The sequence below is a fragment of the Lucilia sericata genome, unplaced genomic scaffold (assembly GCF_015586225.1).
Source record: "Lucilia sericata isolate MDLA Ls3-8-SP2 unplaced genomic scaffold, ASM1558622v1 Contig000483F_arrow, whole genome shotgun sequence".
In the NCBI taxonomy this organism is placed as follows: domain Eukaryota; kingdom Metazoa; phylum Arthropoda; class Insecta; order Diptera; family Calliphoridae; genus Lucilia; species Lucilia sericata.
This window is the reverse complement of record NW_023994498.1, coordinates 127,302-150,465: the sequence shown is the minus strand read 5'-3', so window position 1 is coordinate 150,465 and position 23,164 is coordinate 127,302. Positions and strand designations below refer to the sequence as shown.

General features: G+C 33.3%; 1 protein-coding gene across 1 annotated transcript in view; it reads right to left on the bottom strand.

Moving 5' to 3' along the window:
• LOC119605420 (gamma-tubulin complex component 4 homolog) overlaps positions 1-23,164 on the bottom strand; it is a 97,716-nt gene that overhangs the window by 52,938 nt on the left and 21,614 nt on the right. The window contains exons 3-4 of the mRNA XM_037958522.1: positions 14,240-14,528; positions 12,771-12,954 (exon numbers count right to left, since the gene is read on the bottom strand). Of these exons, the coding sequence (XP_037814450.1) occupies positions 12,771-12,954; positions 14,240-14,528 (473 nt within the window). The remainder of the gene's footprint in view (positions 1-12,770; positions 12,955-14,239; positions 14,529-23,164) is intronic.

The following is a 23,164-nucleotide window of genomic DNA, read 5'->3' as shown; positions in this document are numbered from 1 at the left end:
TGCCACATGATCAGAAGGTTATAGAATGTAAGAGGGTATATGCCATAAAGAAGAACAAGGATGGCCTATCGAACGTTCTAAGTCCAGATTAGTTGCTAAGGACTATGCACAAACATATGGCATAAACTATACCGAGAATGGTAATTGCCCATGCAGCGGAATATGAGCTCCATGTACCTATATATATATCCACGGCGTATCTTAATAGTGATTTGACCGATGAAGTACAGTGGTAAAAAAAATTATAGCAACGACTTTATTTTGTGGTGAAAACTAAATTTTCTCAAAAACTACCCGTTAGAATTTGTATCTTAAATAAAAGGTATTTAGGACTTCTTTGCTATGATATATGGAGTTTTTAAGTTTTTTTGCTTCATCGTATTTTATTGGAATTTAAAAAATTTGGCATAGGAAAAAATAATAGAAACGATTCACAGTATTACACTGTAATTTGTAATTATAAATGAAATTCTTAATATAAAAATATACTTTTTACTTTAATTTTTATGTAAACATTTGTTTTTTTCGAAGCTTGATTGACCATATGGATCCTGAAATCAGAGGAAAGAAATGACTTCTAATGGTTAAATTATCTAAAAAATTAGTTTTGGTGGTTGAAAAGGGGCTTAAATATCAAAGTATATTGATGGACTTGTGAAATAATGCTAATATAAGTTAAATTTAACACAAAAAGTTTACAAAATCTAAAAAAAAAACAAGTAAGAGTGCTATATTCGGCTGTGCCGAATCTTATATACCCTTCACCATAGTGTATTTTAAAATTAATTTTCCTGACTATATTATTATTATAGCAATAGCAAAACATAATGAACAACAACAACGCTAAACGATATAAACACACAAAAAACAAAATACACAAGGCAGTAAAACCACCAGACATCCAAACATACGAAACGAAATATAGATAAAAACAAAATACAACGCAATGAAACCAACAGACATTCAAACATACGAAATTCAATACACCAAGAAAACAAAAACAATATACACAAGGCAATGAAACACACAGCCATCCAAACATACGAAACGAAATACTCAAAACTGAAAAACAAAATACAAAGGCAAACTTATATATACCCTTCTCACGAAGATGAAGGGTATAATAAAAATTCAGTTTGAATTGTAGGTAGTTTACTGTAACGTAAGTTTAGATAAAATGCACCCTATCATATTAAAACATCAGAAAGAATATTCTTTAAAATATTTTTCATAAAATAAACGTATTAGATTTTAGAAAAGGTAATGAATTAAAAAATATTCCTCATTTAAAAACAATCTGTTTTATTTTTTGCAATAGATCGTGTTGAGTCTATATAATACACTGAAAATAATCCATGCTTAACTTTACGAAAAAAAATTTCGTAACTACTTTTTTCGTAATATATACGACAATTTCGTGTATAATACGAAATATTGTTTAATCAACCCCTTTCTAATTTTACGAAAGTACGAAAATCTGTCGTAATATCCTTTTTTGTATATATTAAGAAACTTTGTTTTCTTTTACAAAAATAATTTCGTTAAGGCATGTAATATTTAACGAAAGTAAATAAGTAACAAAAATATTTAGTAATATACAAGAATTATTTTTGATTTCACAAAAAAAAATTATTTCGTTACGATTTTTTTTTTTATTTTCGTAATTTTAAGCGAGTTAAATTAAACGTAATTTTAAATTTATTTTTATATGTTTTTGTTTTAAAAACATAAAAAATTAGTTTTTTTAATTCGCAATCTTTTTCTAAATTTACAATAATTAATTTAAAAGAACTAACATATTTATGAAATGAACAAATTTTTTTTTCTAAAATTATATAAAATTATTTTGCATTTTACTAAAATATTTCGTACAATTTCGTATATACAGTGTCTCTCATAATTATTCGAAATTGGGTAAACTATAAAAAGAAACCAAATATAATAATATATTTTGTGTGCAAATTAAATAAATTAATTTGTTATATTGTCTAGATAGTCCTTATGTTTGATATCACGCTTTTTAAATCTTGAAAATTTTGCATTGACTTAAATTAATTGTGCTTTTTAAAAAAAAAGTCCATGAAATTGCCTTACAAAAGTATACGAATTTTTCCTGTATTTCATATTTGATCATATTATACGCAACACAAATTTTAGAATCAAATGGTTTTTATGCGTAATATTGTTTTAAGGGGTTACTATCCACGGAAAGGATATATTTTTGGCCCATTTGGTCCACAATTTTGGGGAATTTGTACCCTGTTTTCATGTAATATCATTAAAATAGCGATTTTTGGCCATAATTGTAAATTTTTATCCTTTTTTCCAGAGATAAAACAAAAATTTGATATTGGGACTTAAAAGACCCCTTGGGGTATCTAAAAATAATATTTTTTGTTACAAGAATCTGTATTTAAACGTTCCAAGATAAATTATTCGGATCATTTTTCTGTCGCTAATTCAATATATTGGAACTTAAGTCCATTTTTATAATACTAGGATCAACTATTTTCCGGGAAAGTTTTCTGGTATATATTCTTTTAGATATCAGCTTTTATATATTTTAAGTTTTCAATGTGTTGTATAAGTGTACAACTCCAAAACATGCCTCGAAGAAGCACCATTCAAAATAGTAAAATCATTATTTTTATATACCAATGGTCTCCATGCTGCATGGCACGATATCATTATGATTACATCAAAAATGTTGATATGTGTTTAAATATTATTTACTATGATCAAATTAAAACCAAAATTTAGGACTTACAGTGTTATTGTAACGGGCAACATAAGCGTGAAAGTTACGAGTAGTAAAAACTGGAATCTACTATATAGGATGACGTTTTGTTAAGGCATGTTTTGGGGTTGTATACCGCTATAATATATTGAAAATTTAAAATACATTAGTGCCAATATGTACATGAATATACACTAGACAACTTTGTCGGAAAATATCGTCCCTAGATGTACGAAAAGGGACTTATGATCCAGATAATTAAATTAGAAACTGAAAAACGATACCAAAAATACATCTTGGAACTTTTAAGTACAGATCCTTATAACAAAAAATATTATTTTTAGATACCCTATGGGTTCTATTAAATTCCAATATTGAATTTTGGTTTTATCTCTGGAAAAAGGGTGAAAACATTACAAATATAGCCAAAAATCGCCATTTTAATGATATTACATGAAAAGAGGGTACAAATCCCCCAAAATTGTGGACCAAATGGGTCAAAAATATATCCATGCGGTTGATAGTAACCCCTTAAAACAATATTAAGCATAAAACCGTGCGATTCTAAAATTTGTGTATCGTATAATATGATCAAATATGAAATACAGGAAAAATTCGCATACTTTTGTGAAGTAGTTTTATGGACTTTTTTTTAAAAAAACACAACTAATTTAAGTAAATGTAAAGTTTTCAAGTTTTAAGAGGCGTGATATCAAAACTAAGGACTATCTAGACAATATAACAAATTAATTTATTTATTTTCCACACAAAATATATTATTAAATTTGGTTTCTTTTCATAGTTTACCTAAATTCGAATACTTATGAGAGACACTGTATGTATTATGAAAGAATTTCGTGGTGCGAAACCACGAAGCATTTCGTACAATGTACAACATTTTTTGTGTATATTAGGCATGGATTATTTTCAGTGTAGTCAGAAATGGGGTAGTGCACTAATTTTTAACTATAACTAATAATTAGTGGTAGTTCAAAATTATTCACTACTTTTATTAAGTTGAATTGAAAAATATAAGCCTCACTCAACAATAGTGATAGTGATATTTAACATTTTTAACTAAAAATATTTTAAAAATAGTTAAAATATTTGCTTTTACAGCCTTAGTAAAATATTTTTTTCTACACTAAATTATTAGTTCAAAAAATATTCCTGCACTATTTTTTGTTCAACAGAAAAATGTTTCACTCATTTGAAAGTTTAAGTTAACAGGTCAGTCTAAAAAATGGTTTAAGTCAACCAAAAACTCATTGGACGAATATTATTAATGAGTAAAACGTTCATTATTTACAAAATTTCCAAGCTATTGCCTAAAAAACATCCAGTAACCACATCATTTTGGCAACGCAGCTGAAGTGACAATCGAGATACAAAATTGAACAATTAATTTATTACTCCAAGGAGAGTTCACCATTCCGCTAAAGAAAAAAATCGTTATACTAGAGCAGAAGGCAAAAGTTTTGGAATTTAGGTGTTTCAACCATTTCTTTTTAAAGCATGAGATGTTGTTGGGGTAACTGCATATGTAGGGTCCATCATAGTGTCATCGCTAAAAAAATCTGTATTTTCCATTTTAATAGATGTATCTTTTAAAAAATTTCATCATTTATTGTCTTACAAATTCTTTAATTTTCATAAAAAAAATGCAAAGAAAATTATTAAAGCCTTTTGTTAGTGACTGTTCAAATTTTGAACTATTTGAGTGTAGTGCTTTTTTCTACACTACCACTCAATTGAGTTATAGTTAAAAAAAAACATTATCACTAAAAAATATTAGTGCTAAAAATATAAGCTTCACTACCACTAAGCTCCCGAAAATTAGTGAAAAATATATTTTTTGAAATAATATTTAGTGATAGTTAAATATTGATTTAACTAATAATTTAGTGCACTACCCCCATCTCTGATACTAGTATTAATTCCCAAACAGTACACTGAAAATAATCCATGCCTAATATACACGAAAAATGTTGTACATTCTACGAAATGCTTCGTGGTTTCGCACCACGAAATTCTTTCGTAATATATGCGACATTGTACGAAATATTTTAGTAAAATGCAAAATAATTTTATATAATTTTAGAAAACAAAAATTTATTCATTTTACGATTTTTTTAAAGACATAAATATTTTAGTTCTTTTAAAATAATTATTGTAAATTTAGAAAAAGATTGCGAATTAAAAAAAAAAACAAATTTGTTATGTTTTTAAAAAAACAATTACGTTTAATTTAACTCCCTTAAAATTACGAAAATAAAAAAAAAAAAAAATCGTAACAAAATAATTTTTTTTGTGAAATCAAACATAATTCTTGTATATTACTAAATAATCTTGTTACGAAAAAAATTCTTTACTTTCGTTAAATAAAGAAAACAAAGTTTCTTAATATATACGAAAAAAGATATTACGACAGGTTTTCGTACTTTCGTAAAATTAGAAAAGGGGTTGATTAAACAATATTTCGCATTATACACGAAATTTTCGTATATATTACGAAAAAAGTAGTTACGAAATTTTTTTTCGTAAAGTTAAGCATGGATTATTTTCAGTGTACTGTACCTAAATTTAAAATTAATTTTCGAAATTTTTACATTTCTTGAAATTTTAGTTTTAAATTCAACTTATTTTATCTGTCCATCAAGATACTTTTATATTTAAGCCCCTTTTTAACCACCAAGAACGGCTTGAGTTGCCAAAATGTGAAATATTGCTCAAAATCTGAAAAGGTATCTGTAGTTGATAAAGGTCCCGCTAAACATTTAATTAGCATTGAAATTGGGGTAGATGGCGCCACTGGTCAAACTACAATTCATCAGAATAAATATATTAGAGAATTTCTACATGAATACAAAATGGAGGAGTGCCGTCCAGTATATACTCCGTTGAAACTCAAATTCCAATTTATAAGTGAAAATGATAACTGCCAGAAGGTCGACCCAATGGGAATCTAAGAAGCAATCTACAGTGGCCTTGAGTAGCACAGAGGCTGAATATATGGTGCTATCGTCAGCAGCAAAGGAAGCCGTATTCTTGAAGAAACTCCTGAGTGTACAAATCCATTGCCCAAGGATGATTCTAATATATGGAGACAACCTTGGCGCTATACATTTAGTTAAGAATCCTATTTATCATATTAGAAGTAAACATATATGTACATAGATATAAAGTATCATCCTATTAGAAATGTATTTTCTAAAGGATTAATTGATTTACAATATTGTAGTTGTAATTCTAATATTTTTGATGTATTGACAAAGAATTCATCTAAAGATAATGTTATTAAATTAGTAGAAGTATTAGGCTTTGTAAATTTAGTAATTTATTTATAATTTTTATTTAAAATATATGTGTGTTAAGGAGGAGTGTTACGATATTGGATTTTGAATACAACCCTGCTCTACAACACCAATATTTTATCTTTGATATATTGTTAGGTTAGGTTGATAGGAGAATGTATAGTATATCAAATCCGAAGAAATACACCTAGGTCACTATCCGACCTGTTGTGCGCTCCTTTTCATTAAAAAAAAAATTGTTCACTGAGTATATTATTTATCAATGTTCAGAAAGTCAGTTTCCTGGACGTAATTGCTAAGAATTTTCCAATCAGTGTTAGTCAGGAATGTTATTTCCGGAATAACATCACTTCCAAGATACTTGGATCAAACTTCGACGAATGCTTGACAGTGGCAAAGAAAGTGCTCCAGAGTTTCACTGTCCTCTCCACATGCTCTACATTCGTCTGAATCCGTACGGCCAATTTTGTATAGATGTGCTCGTAATCCTGTGTGTCAACTCAGAATACGTACCATCATAATAACTTCAGACTTCCTCATTTTGAGGAGATTTCTCGTCTTGTTCTCATCAGGGTCACCCCATAGAATCTTTGTGGTTCTACCCACAGTTTCATTATTCCAAGCGGCCTTATGGGATTCTCTCACCCATATTTTTAATTCAGCTTTTATTGCGTCGAAAGGTTTTGCGTTCGTCAGGTTAACGACCTCTAGCTCCCTTCCCTTTAAAGCTATTACATTCGCCCTTTAGTTGCCGATTACTCCCGAGTGGCCTGTAAACCTTACCTCTGGGAGAGTATTCAGTTAAAGCTTTCTTACAAACCAATACGGTCTTAGATTTAACTCTACCACCTGATATTGCCCTAATTGCCTTCTGGCTGTCGGTGAATATATTAAGGGCCGTGGACGCTATATTTGTTCTAATCCAATTTACACATTCCGTTATTGCTCGGACTTCTGCCTGGAAGCTTGTGTTATTATTAGGTAAACGGTGGTATATTTCTGTTTCTGGGTCTTCAATATAGAACCCCAGGCCCACTTTATCCCCCAGTTTACAGCCATCCGTATAACAACGGATTCCTACTGGTATTTGCTCTAGTTTTCCGCTTGACCAAGACATTCTATCTGGGATCAGCGTTTCAAAGTTTCCGTCATATACTGTGTGTGGTATGCGATCAGTCACGTCCGATGATTGTGTATAACCTTCCAATGTGCCCAGTATACATTGATGACGTGTCCTATAACCGCTTATGGCCAGATCGCCTAAAGTAAAGAGACTTTCGGCTGTAAGCGCCGAATATCTAGCAACGTTTCCAGAGCTTTGGTTGAAGTAGTATACATGGCACCACTTATACCCAAGCAGCATGTACGCTGAACTCCCTGTAGTAGTTTGATAATACACTTTTTGTGTCCACCAGATTATTGAAGCATAAGCTAAAGACAGATTTCAGTCTTCGCCGGGTTAACATTGAGGCCTCTCAAGGCCGTTTTCAGAGCCTCCTCAGCTCTTCTACACAAATAATTTGGATCCTTTCCTTTAAAAGTATTACGACATCGTCTGCATAGCAGACAGGACTAAGTCCTTTCTCAGTTAAGGTCCTTAGGAGGTTATTAATCGTAGTAACCCAGAGTAAAGGTGACAAAATTCCACCATGTGATATATAGCGAAATACCTTATTCTAATAGTAATATCGTACATCTCGCAGCTTATCCATCTGTTCCTTAGCATGTAGTTGATCCAGTTACGGAGCACCCGGTCAACATAAAACTGGTGTAGGGATTGGATAAGAGTATTGAAAGCGCCTTCGATGTCAATGCATACCGCCAGTGTATATAGCTTGCTATCGAAGGATTCACCTATGTCGAGAGCAACATCTTCCGGCATTGCTGCTCCGCATCTTTTTGGTCCGTGCCGGAATTGAATTAAATCCCGGGCAATGGTTCTGCACCGTTTGCCAGAACCGACTTGAAGTTCAAGGTATTGCAGTTAGATCGGGAGAAACCGACATAGAGCTCTATAATGACTATATTCCGCCAGTAGCCAGCTGTCCAGCAGGCTACCGTCCCGATATCAGGACTTTATTAGACGGCGATATGCGTCTTGTCCATGCCGATGTTAAAACACCTTTGCGAGCGGGGAGTTGAGTACCTGACTACGGTTTTCAACAAGTCAGTGAGCAGCCTCGTAATACCCGAAGCCTGGAAAAAGGGTAGAGTCATTCCCATCTTAAAACCTGGGAAAGACGCGACGAAGGGATAATCATACAGGCCGATATCCCTCCTATCACCAGTCGCGAAGACTCTAGAGGCGCTTCTCCCCCAGATGTCCAGCTACCTAACACCAGCTCGTCACCGGCATGGTTTCCAAAACAGCACAGCACCACAACAGCATTAACCGCCATTGCCACTCAGATCTCACAAGGCGTAAATCAGCAGAGGCCCTATGAAAAGACGGCTGCCAAAACGCCGCCATAAGGACTGTAACGGGCTGCTTACAGCCAACCCTACTACACTCCGTCCAATGGCTTTATGGACGCATCCAGTTGAAATAGCCCAATTTAAGCCTGGACATTGATGTAGAACCCCCCAACTAGATTATTGTATAGATTTAGCTGTTATAACAACTTCGTTTAAAGCGGTTTCGATCGACCCTTTACATAAGCATGCTGCTTAAATTTTAGGTCTTTGTTGGGTATACTGCTTTTAACCACAATATCGACTATCCGTTCCAAGTTTTTAAGTAGGAAGGACGTAAGATTTATTGGTCGATAGGACTTAGGTGTGGCATAGCTAGGTTTCCCTGGCTTAGGTATAAATATTACCCTTGCATCCTGCCATTTAATAGGGGTATATGTGAATTTCAAGCATGCAGTGAATATCTGAGACAGATGTACAGAAATCAGTCCCGCCTCCATCTGTAGGAGTGCCGGGAAAATGCCATCCGGCCCTGCAGTTTATAGGGAGCGCAGCTCTTGATTGACCCTTTAACCATATCAGATGTAATTACAATTTCCGTGTTAGCCTCCCCTTCCTCCAATATCAGTTCATCTATGCTATTTGATACACGGGGCGGGAAATGAGAGTCAATTAGGAGTTTCATTGTCTCCTTCATATCCTTCAGCCTCCTGCCCGTGTCATCGACCATAGATTCCGGTTGGACATGCGTTTTGGATAGGATTTTTTTTATCTTCGATACGTCATTTACGCTATCTACCTGTTCACAGAAAAGTTTCCAGGAGTCTCGTTTGGCTTTACGAACAATTTTCTTAAATTCACCAAGTTTACTACGTACTCATCCCAGTATACTGCGGTCTTTTTACGCCGTGCCCGGTTAAATAGTGTGCGAAGTGTCTAACCAAGGTCCTCGAACGAACGATTCAACCAGGGCACTTGTGTGCATTTCAAGCTTGGCTTCTATGTCCTCTTTATTTCGACATTGAAAAGTGTCCTGACATAAACCGTTCTTTAGTAAGGAACTGAACATTGTCCAATTAGTTTTAGACTTATTCCGAAACTTTAACGGCTTTGTATTTTGAATCTTATGTACCGATGGTCAGAAAAGGAATTTCGTTTATAAGCTCTTCTGAACATATAATTATATCTAATACTTCTTCTCTGCTTCTATTGAAGAAGGTAACTTTATTACCTAAGTTCGATGTGATCAAGTCTTTAGTATTAAGGAAATCCATGAGGGCTTGTCCTCTCTGATTAGTGTTTGTACTACCCTAAGCTACATGGTGGGAGTTGGCATCACAACCTATTACAATTTTCTTATTTTTCCTCTTCAACCAGTTTCATCAGCTCCGACTGGTGGTAGTGTCGGATAATCGAAAGGCAGGTAAACAAATGCAAGGAATATGTTGCCACGACCTTACTTCAGCACCTTGCATCCGATGTGTATAATCCTGTTGAGAGGAGAAAACATAATTTCTTGTGACATAAGATACATGTTCTCGGTCGAGACCCTGTATCAGCGTAGAAAAGTTGAAAATTTACGTGATTTAATCCAGAAACCTTGTTGTTAATCGTCCAAGGTTCCTGGATTAAAGTTATATGTATCTTACTTGTGTTAATTTTAGACATCAGAGCGTTGGTAGCCGTCTCGCTCCGATGGATGTTGTCATCCATTTAACTGTCTTCCAGCGAGTTATTGATCACCTCCCCGCTCGTTGGGTTTGACTCCTCCGGGTAACCTGAAGTGGCTATTGATGCAGTGGGTACTATTGATGGCACTGCGGTGTCCTTATCAGGCATAGGAAGAGTAGTCTTTTCAGTAGTTTTTAATCGACACTTTCCCAATTTTGGACAGCACTGCTGTTCCGTCTTCTGGCGAGTGAGTGAGTTCCTCCTCGCTTTTAGGATATGACTCCTCAAAATTACCAGTACTTGCTAATAATGGTTTGGGTACCGTCTTAGGTGTTTTAGTTTCCTTATTGGGGCCGGTTTTGACAGCCCTTCTGCACCTTCTTTTGGCGAGTTAGTGGTAACTTCCTGGCATTTAGGATTTGACTCCCATTTTTCCACGGCCAACTCAGCATTTTGGCCACCATGAATTTCCAGTATACGGTCATTAGCCAGTTTACTGCCCCATCCTTTTATGTAGACAGTGGACTTCAAGAGCAACGGAAGCTCACTCTTCTTTGCCAGTCCCAGCTTAGCGCCGTCCCAGGGAGGAGGGGTACTTTCCACTAGGTACTTTTGGGTTCAAACCTCATCAGCATCACGCCCATGCTGAACTTGCAGCTCACGCCCTCTATTGGTTGTTTGCCCTTTGAAGCGATTGCGTGGTCCACTATCTTACTGTTGACCAGACCTTGTATTATACTCTGTTGGTCTATGGAATTTTGCCTGTCGGATTACCGGCATCGTAAACTGCACAGCAGAGATCGTCCCGGTGTCTTCTTCTGGCAACTTCGGCGTAAGATGGCGGCTCTTTTCCTTTTCCACTGTCTAGTCTCTCTTTCCTCGCTTTTCGGAACTTCTTTTGAGATAGCCGTACCTTCGAGGTTGATTTCGCCGACGTCGTCTTCGGTCGTCTTCGGAATATCTATCTTGGCGTTGTCACCCTTACTCGCAAGATTCTGACTTGAGGTTCCTTTGAGTGAAGTATGGCGTGGCTTCGACTGTGTATTAGAAGACGGGAAGCTCTTTTTCTTCTTACGTTTGTTCTCAGTTGTCAACTCCTCCTCTTTGCCTCAGATCTTGTGAGAGAGTCAGATTTTTCCTTTGGAGTGTCGTTGGATTGACTAACTATGATTTCCTGAAGCATCTTTTTCAACTTTTTCCTCTGTGCTCCAGATAGTCTTTTCTTAGTAATAGGTAGTTTAGCTATGCTATCACTCACCTGTTTCACCATTTGCTCCACTTCATCCTTTTTGGGATTTGCTATAATGGTGTTGTTATTATCATCTGAGGACTCAGAGACGGAGTCCTCACCTATATTTAAAGGCTGAGGTTGCTTATAGCTCTCTCCGAGACATCCTTCTCTTTCACCCCTATGTTTTTGCCAATGGCATGCTGTACACTTGACGCATTGTCCGCCACGGAGGCCAAGGTACCCACCTCCGTAGTAGCATTTTGCTCACGATTGCAGGATGACGACGACAGGTGACTCGCGAGTAAGTCATCACTTGCCGCCGGTACTGGGTTATTTAGGCCCTGCATCGTAACTTTTATCTTTTTATTTTCCATGTTTGTTTTTTCCAGTTTTTTGGTCCGCGGGGAATATAATATTCCAAGGTGGTGGACAATCTGCCCTCCCTCAGCTTAAGTGACTTTAAAGCTGGGAGAGGACCGATGGTCCATCACCACCCTCTATCTGCCACCCGGGGACGTGCTCGGTAGGAAAAACTTGAAAACTCCCCCGAGTATATATTGTTTGTTCACCCTTTATTTGATGTTCTTTCTTACTTTTAATCTTTTTTATCTAATGCATTGAACACATTGAAGACTGCAGATTACCAACTGCAATCTGTCAAAAATAAAATACACATGTTTATATGAAGACGATTCTTTTGACGACAGCACAGCTACATGACCACTCGACTGCTTTTGTCGCTGCAGTCGAATTAAGCCAATTTCTATTTTTGTCAACCACAAAACAGAAACAGTGTTGCTAATATAATAAAAAATGTAAGTGCTTAAAAAATATATATTTTTTTTTACTTTATTGAGAGAAGTTCTGATAACCATATTGGAATTAATTAATAATAGGTACGTAAATTATTACAACATATATATTTTTACTCAAAATAATAGTTTAAATCTTAATTACTTTGAAATTTTATACGGTTATTTTTTTATTAAAGTAAAAACAAAAAACGATAAAGTGACACCACTGAATTATAAATTCATATCAACAAGAGACAGCTGTTTATATTTTTCAATTCTTTTATTCTTTTGGTTAACTGCATTTGGTATTTTATTGCATTTTCCTATTTTTGTTTTTATTAATTTTAGTTTTGAATTTCAAGAAAAAATGGATGTAGTCGAAATATTTATCAAAATGTCAAACTTTAGGGTCAGCATTTGTGTTCGTGTAGACGTGTAGCCTGCTGTCTTCAATGTGTTCAATGCATAACTGTTATTTTATTCTTTGGACAAAACTATATCAAAGATTTTAATATGACACATATTTTGTAGTAATCAATTTAAAAACGGATTGTGCCAATCTTGTAGTAAATTTGTGATATTTTCTTCTAACTGCACATTTTTTAACATACCGACATCGATGTTGCAGCATTTTTTCCGCTACCTGCGCTTGTTCCTCTTTCACTTCCTAGGGTACTATTACAATGGTTCTCAGCACATTGAATAAAAAATTCTCCATACGAATCAACGATTTTGGCGTACAATATCCAATGAGTAAGTTGCTTAAGAAACACCACATTCACGGAAGATTGAATTCTAAAATTATTTCATTAATTATTAGTTCAGATAATGTTTAGTATAAAATTTTCTCTTTTGTATATTAGTCAGTTACAGCACAGTTAGAGCTGTAAATCTGGCAAATTCTTGACAACACAACAATTATATGTAAATGTAGAAGCAACCAAAACCGAAAATCCAAAACTTTGTTTTAATTGGTCAATTAATTTTAAAGATAACGACGCACAGTGGTATAGAAAAAAATAGACGGAAATAATTCTGTAACTTTTAAACGGTTAGTCCGATTTGAATGAAATGTTACATGTGGAGAGACGAGATGTTATCGAGTTTAGGTTCTGAAATTGGACCTCATGGCCTAAAGTAAGACACCTCGAGTATGTACAATTTATAAAACAATCCTATTTCTTCGTTTGTAGTTCGATTTCAAAATATTTTTATATGTGAAATCTGCTGATATACTTTTCAGAAATTCATAAATTTTTTTATCAATTCAAAAATTAATGTAAACCTTTTTAAAAAATGTGGCCAAAACAGTTTTTTGTTGAATTTTACGAATACAAAAATGTTAAAATTTAAATAAAATGTCTATTTAAGAATATTTTTTAACGAAAAATTAAAGTTATATAGTCTTTTTCCTAGAGAATGTAAAACTAAAAAGAAATTGTGAAATTTGTTATCACAAATCCCTCAATTCCCAAAAAAGTTTTGAAAAATTCCAAAAATGTGATTTTTTAGTTTTTATTTTAAATTTTATATGCATACAACTTTTGACTCAGTTCCGCTTTTTATATAATTATTTTTTTTATTAAAAAAACATTTGTTGTTAATTGAACAAAAAATGGAGAAAAATTAGGAAATATTTGGACCCACAGTTACCAAAAATCTGACCAAGGTTGGGTAAAAAAAGTTGAAAATTTAATTTTCAAATGCGAATATCTCTTAAGCTTTAAGAGATAATTTATAATTTATAGATTTCATATATAAACTTTTGAAACCGGACCACAAACGAAGAAATAGGATCGTTTTAAAAATTGTACATATCCGAGGTGTGTTACTTTGGAGGCCTATGAGGTCCAAGTTCAGAACTTAAACTCGACAACACCTCCTCTCACCACATGTAATGTCATTTAAATCGGGCTAACCAATTAGAAGTTACAGAATTATTTCCCTCTATTTTTCTAAAGCACTGTGCGACGATTAAGAATAAGAATTGTTAAATTTTGGTTGATTCATACTTTAGTATATAATTAAGAAGACCGTGTTATTATTTTTCGAATCAAAATACATAATATGTATAACTAACCGTTTAACAGCTTTATTGATGCGATCATCACCATGCAGCGAATTTTGATGCAAATATTGTATAATAGCACAGCCATGCAGTTTTTGTATTCGGATTCCACGTATTAACTTGCTTAAATACAATGCTAACGGTTCATATTCCTGCAATTTCTGATATATAAACATTAAAGATTGGCAAGGATTTTGCAGGAATCTGCTCTCGAGTTCTGTTATATCATTTAAGTAATCGTCCAATACGCTTTCAATTCCATTTGCAAATGCCTTTAAATAAAGGCCACTTTGTAAAGGTTCTACATAAAACAAAATTATAATTTTAAAATTACTAAAAAAAATTTTAAATATTTTTTTTTTACTTTTTTATTCTCTCATTTATATCGCTTAAAGTTAATTTATAAAAAAGTTTAAAATATTTTTTTATAGTCCTTTGAACTTAAGTTGTAAGTTTTCATTACTGGGATGTTACATGATTTCCATTCAAGTTTTTTTGTCATACCTATACAGTCATACCTTTTTAAAATTGAAACACCCATGCTTTCCAATTTCTCTTTCCATCTAATGTTTAAATTTTTAGTGGTTCTTTTGAAAAATAATAATCGCTCGACTTAAATTTATGTATTGTTTTATTAGAACTGACTAGAGAATAAGTTTTTTATAAAATTTACGAAAAAGTATAATATAATTGACGAATTAATTTTATAACAAGTAAGAAGTCTATATTCGCCTTTGCCGAATCTTATATACCCTTCACCATATTGTGTTTAAAAAATATTAATTTTATAAAATGTCAATTTATTTCATATTCCCGACACTGTCATAACTTAAGCAAAACAAGAGAAACAACAACAATGCTAAACGAAATAAAAAACAGAAAAAACAAAATACACAACGTAATGAAACCACAGCCATCCAAACATTCGAAACAATATACACAAAAAAACAAAAACAAAATACACAAGGCGATGAAACCACAGACATCCAAACATATGAAACGAAATACATACACAAAAAAACAAAAACAAAATACACATCGCAATAAAACTAACCTTTTATACAATAAGCAGTGTTGTTGTTGCTTTTTTGATGAAATTTTCAGAGGTTGTCTCGGATTTTTGCTCATATCTCCGTTATTTATGGACCGATTTTGCTGATTTTCAATAGGAAACTTCTCGAAAGTATGTCCAACAGAATTATTGAAGATTTGGATCCTGAAGATATCTGGGGTCTTCAGAAAATTGATTTCAACAAACACACAGACAGACGGACAGACAGACAGACGGACATAGCTTAATCGACTCCGCTATCTATAAGGACTCGGAATATATATACTTTATAGGGTCGGAAAATTATATTGTAGAAATTACAAACGGAATGACAAACTTATATATACCCTTCTCACGAAGGTGAAGGGTATAAAAAGAAAAAAATCGTACGGATAACAATTTGTTATAAAAAAGCAGACAAACTTTCTCAAAAAGTTCTTGGTAATGCAAGCAATATGCAACTGCGGCAAAAGAAGACAACCATAGTATTATCGACCGATTTTGTAGAAATAAGGAGATTGAAAAATTCTTAATATACGTTCTTTATTAAAACTTTTAATCCAAGTATTATTTGATTTTTTTTGATCAAGTTACCTTTGTAAATCACATCAGTTATTATGTATGTTTAATGTCAATTATATTAATTTGTTGTTAATCTGATTAAAATTAGTAAGCTGAAAAAAGTGCGTACGAAAATTTTTAAATATTTTCAACAAAACCCAACTTGGTCCTACAAAAACTTGGCCAAGCATTCAAAGGTCTGCCGTCAAACTGTTTCCCATGTTCTTAATCAGTACCGGAAGAACTTGTCTGTTGATAGAAAATCTGGTTCAGGTAGAAGGAATGGTCCACATTATGTTTCTAAAGCCAAAAAAATAGAAAGCATTTTCAGACTATATGGTACGAAAAGTTAAAGCTAATGCAGGTTTAAAAACATACAAGGCTCAAAAAGTTCCTGACAGGAACGCTGCTAAAAATTTAGAGGCCAAAAACAGAGCACGGAAGTTAAAGACAAGTTTTATAAAAAATAAAAAAAAAATATTCTTGCTGGATAATGAATGACGAAACGTATGTTCTGCTAGATTTTTTGCAACTTCATGGTCAAAAATTTTATGTTGCTGATGCTCGAGGGAATGTTGATGAAAAGTTTGCCATACCAAAAAGTTTTTGGTATGGCAAGCAATATGCAATTACGGCAAAAGAAGCCAATCATTTGTTACAACGGGATCTATAAATACCGAAATTTACATCAAGGAATGTTTAAAAAACAGGCTGCTTCCATTCATAAGACTTCATGTGGTAGATTTTAAACGGAGATGGACTACTAGTCCAAGCAAAGTGACAGAAAGTACTACTTATAAAAACGTTAATGGGAGGTTTTCCGAAAAAGGTTCAAAATTTCATCACTATAGTGATTAAAACTATTTTTTTGTAAATTGTAATAACAATTTCAATCAAATAAAAAAATTAAAACTGTTGTTAAGAATTTTTCGATCTCACTCCTTAGTTGGGCCTTTAAAATGAAACAAGTAGAAAAGTATAGTCGGGCATGGCCGACCATATGATACCCTACACCACTGTGTATGTTAAAAATAACGAAGCATTTAAGTTGTTTACATTAATTCCGAAATATTTTAACAATTGAAAAAAGTGATTTTCTAAAAGAGAGGTTACATGGGGGCAGGGGTAAATATGGGCCTATCCTTATAATTTTTGGTACATGGCCTTACGTTTACATTAGAGTTATGTATGCTGGATTTCATCGTAATACTAGTGTTTATTATTGAATTATTGACCATCAAGTAATTTTCTGAAGGTGACTTTGTATGGTGGCTAGGTCAAATAAAGTCCGATAATTACGAAAATCGGTAGTATTATTAAGACGTATATAGAACTAAGTTTTGCCGATTTTTGAAGAGATACTACAATATTTAATATAATTATGAACTCAAAAGCCCTTTCCGGGGGGTAGGGTTGTATGGGGGGTAGGTGAAATAATGGACCGATTTCAACCATTTTCAATAGGAATGTGGTTTATTTTTGACATCCAAATATAAAATTTTTAGTGCTTCTAAAAATAAGATTAGATGTAGTTCAAAGTTGTCAAAATTGAACAACATCCCTCCAATGACGCGCTAATGTAAAATTCATAGGTTTTTCACCAAAATTGGAAGTACTTCAAGTATGTTATTTGTGATGAAATTCTACTCCATGTAATCGCATTTTAAGATGTGAATAAGATGGCGTTTGTAAACTATGACTTACATTATTTTTTGCTGGGTATTTCACCAAAATTGGAAGTACTTCAAGTATGGGGTACGACGCATAATAAGAGAGATATTCTCTAAAATTTTTTGTAACATTTGACCTCCAATATCTCGCTTAGCGTACACGATATTTTCCGTGATTTTTAATCCCTTACCCAGCAAAAAAAGTGTGGAAAAAGATGTAGAATTTTCATCACAACTAGTAACCCGAAGTGCTTCAAATTCGGGTGTAAAACCTATGAATTATACATTAGCGTGTCATTGGAGGGATGTTGTTCATTTTTGGCAACTTTGAACTACATCTAATTTTATTTTTAGAAGCAGTAAAAATCCGATATTTGGATGTCAAAAATAAAACACATTCTCTTAATGACACGCTTATGTAAATTTCACTACTCTTTCACCATATCTTGATGTACTTCAAATATGTTATTTGTAATGACTTTTCCACATCTCTTTCCTCACTTTTAACTGGGGTTTCATTTGTAAGGAAATATTTGGTTTATAAAAGTGAAAAATGTGTAATCGCATTTTAAGATGTGATTAAGATGTAGTTTGTAAAGTATGACATCAATTATTTTTTGCTGGGAGCTAGTAACCCGAAGTGCTTCAAATTCGGGTGTAAAACCTATGAATTTTACATTAGCGTGTCATTGGAGGGATGTTGTTCATTTTTGACAACTTTGAACTACATCTAATCTTATCTTTAGAAGCTGTAAAAACCCGATATTTGTATGTCAAAAATAAACCACATTCTTTCAAGGAACGCTTAAGTAAATTTCATAGGTTTTTCATCAAAATTTTAAGTACTTCGAATATGATGTTTGTAGTGACTTTTCTACATCTCTTTTCTCACTTTTGACTGGGTTTTCATTTGTAAGGAGATATTTGGTTTATAAAAGTGAAAAATATATAATTGCATTTATAGATGTGATTAAGATGTAGTTTGTAAAGTGTGACATCAATTATTTTTTGCTGGGTACATATGTATGTGTATTGTTTGATTACATTTTGTAAGATATTTCATCCTCTGATGAACAGTGGCGTGTTATTTATGAGTTTTTCCTAACCGTAACTTTAAATTTGGAAATTCTGCAGTGAAACTAAAACAATAGATGCAAAAATTATTACAAATAAATTAAAAAGTGAAAACCCAAACAAAAAGTGGTTAACAGAAGGAATATAAATATTCTTTGATAATTTGGAGGAGGCTCCAAGTATAGAAGTAAATTTTTTTAACAAATAAGTGTTTTTTACAAACCTTATTGTTACAAAAAAAATAATGTTAGTTGAGGCCGTATACAGAAATGAAAAGTTAGGTATCTACAGACCACTTATAAGTAGGCGAAAGTCTTACATTCAGTCCAAGTTAAAAAATCAAACAAAAACTTTCATTAATTGTTGACTTCTATCAGCTTAAAAATAAGATTAGATGTAGTTCAAATTTGTCAAAATTGAACACTATCCCTCCAATGATACGCTAATGTAAAATTCATAGGTTTGTCACCAAAATTGGAAGTACTTCAAGTATGTTATTTGCCTTCACGAAGGGTAGTCATCTTGTCGCAATGTGAAGGCTTAAGTGCAATGAATCCTATGGGCCATGCCGACGGAGTCAGCTCTGCCCAAGCTGACTGGCTCCAAGGGGTCACCCTTGTCAGACGGGTCATAGGACGAGCGCGAAACTAAGAACTACCCCAACTGGCAGATGTCTGTTTCCCATATTGGGCGGTTTGCCAGTACCCGCTCTATCGATTGTTTTTCCTATCACTGAGATAGGGCAATCGATAGAGCAGTCCGATTGAATCCCTAAAGGATTCAGGTTCGGGGCTTGACAATATCCGGAGACCCTATTCCCACAGCGGCCACAGAGCTGTGGTGAATCGAATGTTACTGGCATCCGAGTTAGTCAGGTGGTAGCACCGGGCCTGTCTAATTCGCAAGCTACTGGAGCAACGAAGGCGCAAACTGTCGTCCTTAATAGGCCTTTCAGTGAGGTTGCCAAGAATCCTCTGGTAAGGGCTATTATCGACAGGAGCAATAGTGACGGGGCCATCTCTCAAGCTAAATGGGGGGTCATCCGTCAACGAATGCTCGGGGTGTACTGGAAAATCCTTAAGGAAAATCCAGGACCCGCCCCCCAAAATGATGACGCTGGTTGGTTCCAGGAGGTTCTTACGCTGTCGGATAGCGCAAAATACTTAGGTGTTATTCTCGATAGAAAATTGTCTTGGAGCTTCAATATCATCTCCAGATCTTCCAAAGCCATTACGGCGTTATACGTTGGTAGAAAAGCTATTGACCTGCATTGGGGTATCAACCCAGGTAATGTGAATTGGCTATATGAGGCGGTGATTAAGCCGATAATGATGTATGGTGTAATTGTCTGGTGGTATGCACTTGACAAAACATCTAACAGAAATATTCTCACAAAAGTTATGAGACAATCTGCTCTCTTATAACAGGTGTACTTAGAACTACGCCCAGTAAAGCGTTGTTTGCCATGCTGAACTGGCTGCCTGTGGATCTTCTTGCTAAACAACTGGCAATGAATACTGCAGCCAGACTAAGTATTACAAATAGATGGAAATACGGTTCCAGAGGTCATGCAAATATTGTAGATCTTCTACCAAACCTACATCATGCTATTGACTACCAAATTCCGGAACTGTGTATTTTGAGAAACTTCCGGTATAGTTTAATCTGTGATTATAATGAATTAGCACCTGAAGGTGTTTAATGTGTATACAGATTTCTCTAAAACAACAAAAGGTGTCGGCGGTGGCATATTCATTGAAGAATTCGGGACGAAAATCTCTTTCCGACTTAACGACGAATGTACTATTTTACAGGCTGAAATCTCAGCTATAAAAAAGGCATCTAATTGGCTTAGGTACTATCGGATATCCAACAGAGATATCAGAATTTATACTGGTAGTCAAGCTGCTATCAAATCCCTGATAGGTGTGTATTCTACATCAAAACTTGTCCAAGAATGCCGGGCGTCTCTAAACGAGATGGCGAGACATTCAAGAATTACCCTCGTTTGGGTCAAAGGACACGGGGACATAATTGGCAATACTACTGCTGACATTTTGGCAAAAGCCGGCACGAGGATGACCATGCTGGATATAGACCAGTTCTGTGGTGTCCCCTTAGCGCACAGTGGTATAGGAAAAAAAAAAGAGGGAAATAATTCGGTAACTTCTAAACGGTTAATCCGATTTTAATGAAATTTGGTATGCACAAAGAGGAGATGTTGTCGAGTTTAGGTTTTGAATTTGGACCTTATAGGCCAACCAGGGGCCCGGCGGGGGGTCCTCAAATTAGGACACCTCGGCTATGTTAAATTTTTAAAACGATCCTATTTCTTCATTTGAGTTCCGATTTAAAAAAAATTTCGTATATAGAATCTCCTCATCGAGCACTATAAAAAATGTCGTCGCAGTAAATTATCTCTTATAGTTTAGGAGATATTCGCATTTGAATATTAAAATTTTAAAATTTTTACCGTCCTTACTTTAGTTTTTTTGATAATAGCAGGTCCAAATATTTCCGATTTTCGCCATTTTTTTTTTTTATTTGCTTAACAACAAGTTTATATACCAAGCAGTGAAAGAATTATGTAAAAATCATGACTGAGTCCAAAGTTATAGGCATTTAAATTTAAAAAATTAAAAAAAGGCGATTTTTTGTCATTTTTTTGGGAAAAAAGTATCTTTTTCTTTTTAAGTTATCTAAAAAGTTTCTAAGAAGATGTATATAGAATTTATACTTTTTGGAAAGCTGACTTTACATAAAATACGATAAATGAAACAAAACCTAAAAATTTTTGATACCGAGTGGACCAGGTCCATCCAAAAAAACCCTATTTTTTATGGAAAATTAAATTTTGAGCAAAAATTCTCAAATCGCATAGTCGATATCAAATTATAGTGACCTGTTTTATATGACCCAATAAGTTCTTAATCATTTTGTAACGGGTTTCGATAACCCCGCCCCTGGTATGGATATAATAGGCAAAAAACCAAAAAATCCCATTTTTGGGATTTTTTAAAACTTTTTTGGGAATTCCGGGATTTCTAATAAGAAAATTCGAAATTTTTATTTAATTTTGGATTTTGAGTAAAAAAATCTACCTAACTGTAAAATTTCATCAAAAAATATTCATAAATAAAATTTTTATTGCAATTTGAAAAATTTGTATCTTCGCAAAAACTGAATAAAAAACATTTTTTAATTTTTTTTAAAAAAAGTATTCCGCGAATTTTTTAATTTTCAAAAATTATATACAGTTTTGAAAAATAGACAAAATTACCTTTCCATTGATATATAACATGCCTACCTAATGTTTTTTAAGTGACAAATTAATTAGGGAAAACTCAACATCTTTTAGAAAATTTACCTAGCACTATTATTTTCATCCATATATGTAACAAATTTAAGAGTTAACCTTATGGATGAAAATAATAGTGCTAGGCAAATTTTCTAAAAGATGTTGAGTTTTCCCTAATTAATTTGTCACTTAAAAAACATTAGGTAGGCATGTTATATATCAATGGAAAGGTAATTTTGTCTATTTTTCAAAACTGTATATAATTTTTGAAAATTAAAAAATTCGCGGAATACTTTTTTTAAAAAAAATTAAAAAATGTTTTTTATTCAGTTTTTGCGAAGATACAAATTTTTCTAATTGCAATAAAAATTTTATTTATGAATATTTTTTGATGAAATTTTACAGTTAGGTAGATTTTTTTACTTAAAATCCAAAATTAAATCAAAATTTCGAATTTTCTTATTAGAAATCCCGGAATTCCCAAAAAAGTTTTAAAAAATCCCAAAAATGGGATTTTTTAGTTTTTTGCCTATTATATCCATACCAGGGGCGGGGTTATCGAAACCCGTTACAAAATGATTAAGAACATATTGGGTCATATAAAACAGGTCACTATAATTTGATATCGACTATGCGATTTGAGAATTTTTGCTCAAAATTTAATTTTCCATAAAAAATAGGGTTTTTTTGGATGGACCTGGTCCCCTCGGTATCAAAAATTTTTAGGTTTTGTTTCATTTATCGTACTTTATGTAAAGTCAGCTTTCCAAAAAGTATAAATTCTATATACATCTTCTTAGAAACTTTTTAGATAACTTAAAAAGAAAAAGATACTTTTTTCCCAAAAAAATGACAAAAAATCGCCTTTTTTTAATTTTTTAAATTAAAATGCCTATAACTTTGGACTCAGTCATGATTTTTACATAATTCTTTCACTGCTTGATATATAAACTTGTTGTTAAGCGAATAAAACAAAATGGCGAAAATCGGGAATATTTGGACCTGCTATTATCAAAAAAAACTAAAGTAAGGACGGTAAAAATTTTAAAATTTTAATTTTCAAATGCGAATATCTCCTAAACTATAAGAGATAATTTACTGCTATGACAACATTTTTTATAGTGCTCGATGAGGAGATTCTATATACGAAATTTTTTTTAAATCGGAACTCAAATGAAGAAATAGGATCGTTTTAAAAATTTAACATAGCCGAGGTGTCCTAATTTGATGACCCCCCGCCGGGCCCCTGGTTGGCCTATAAGGTCCAAATTCAAAACCTAAAC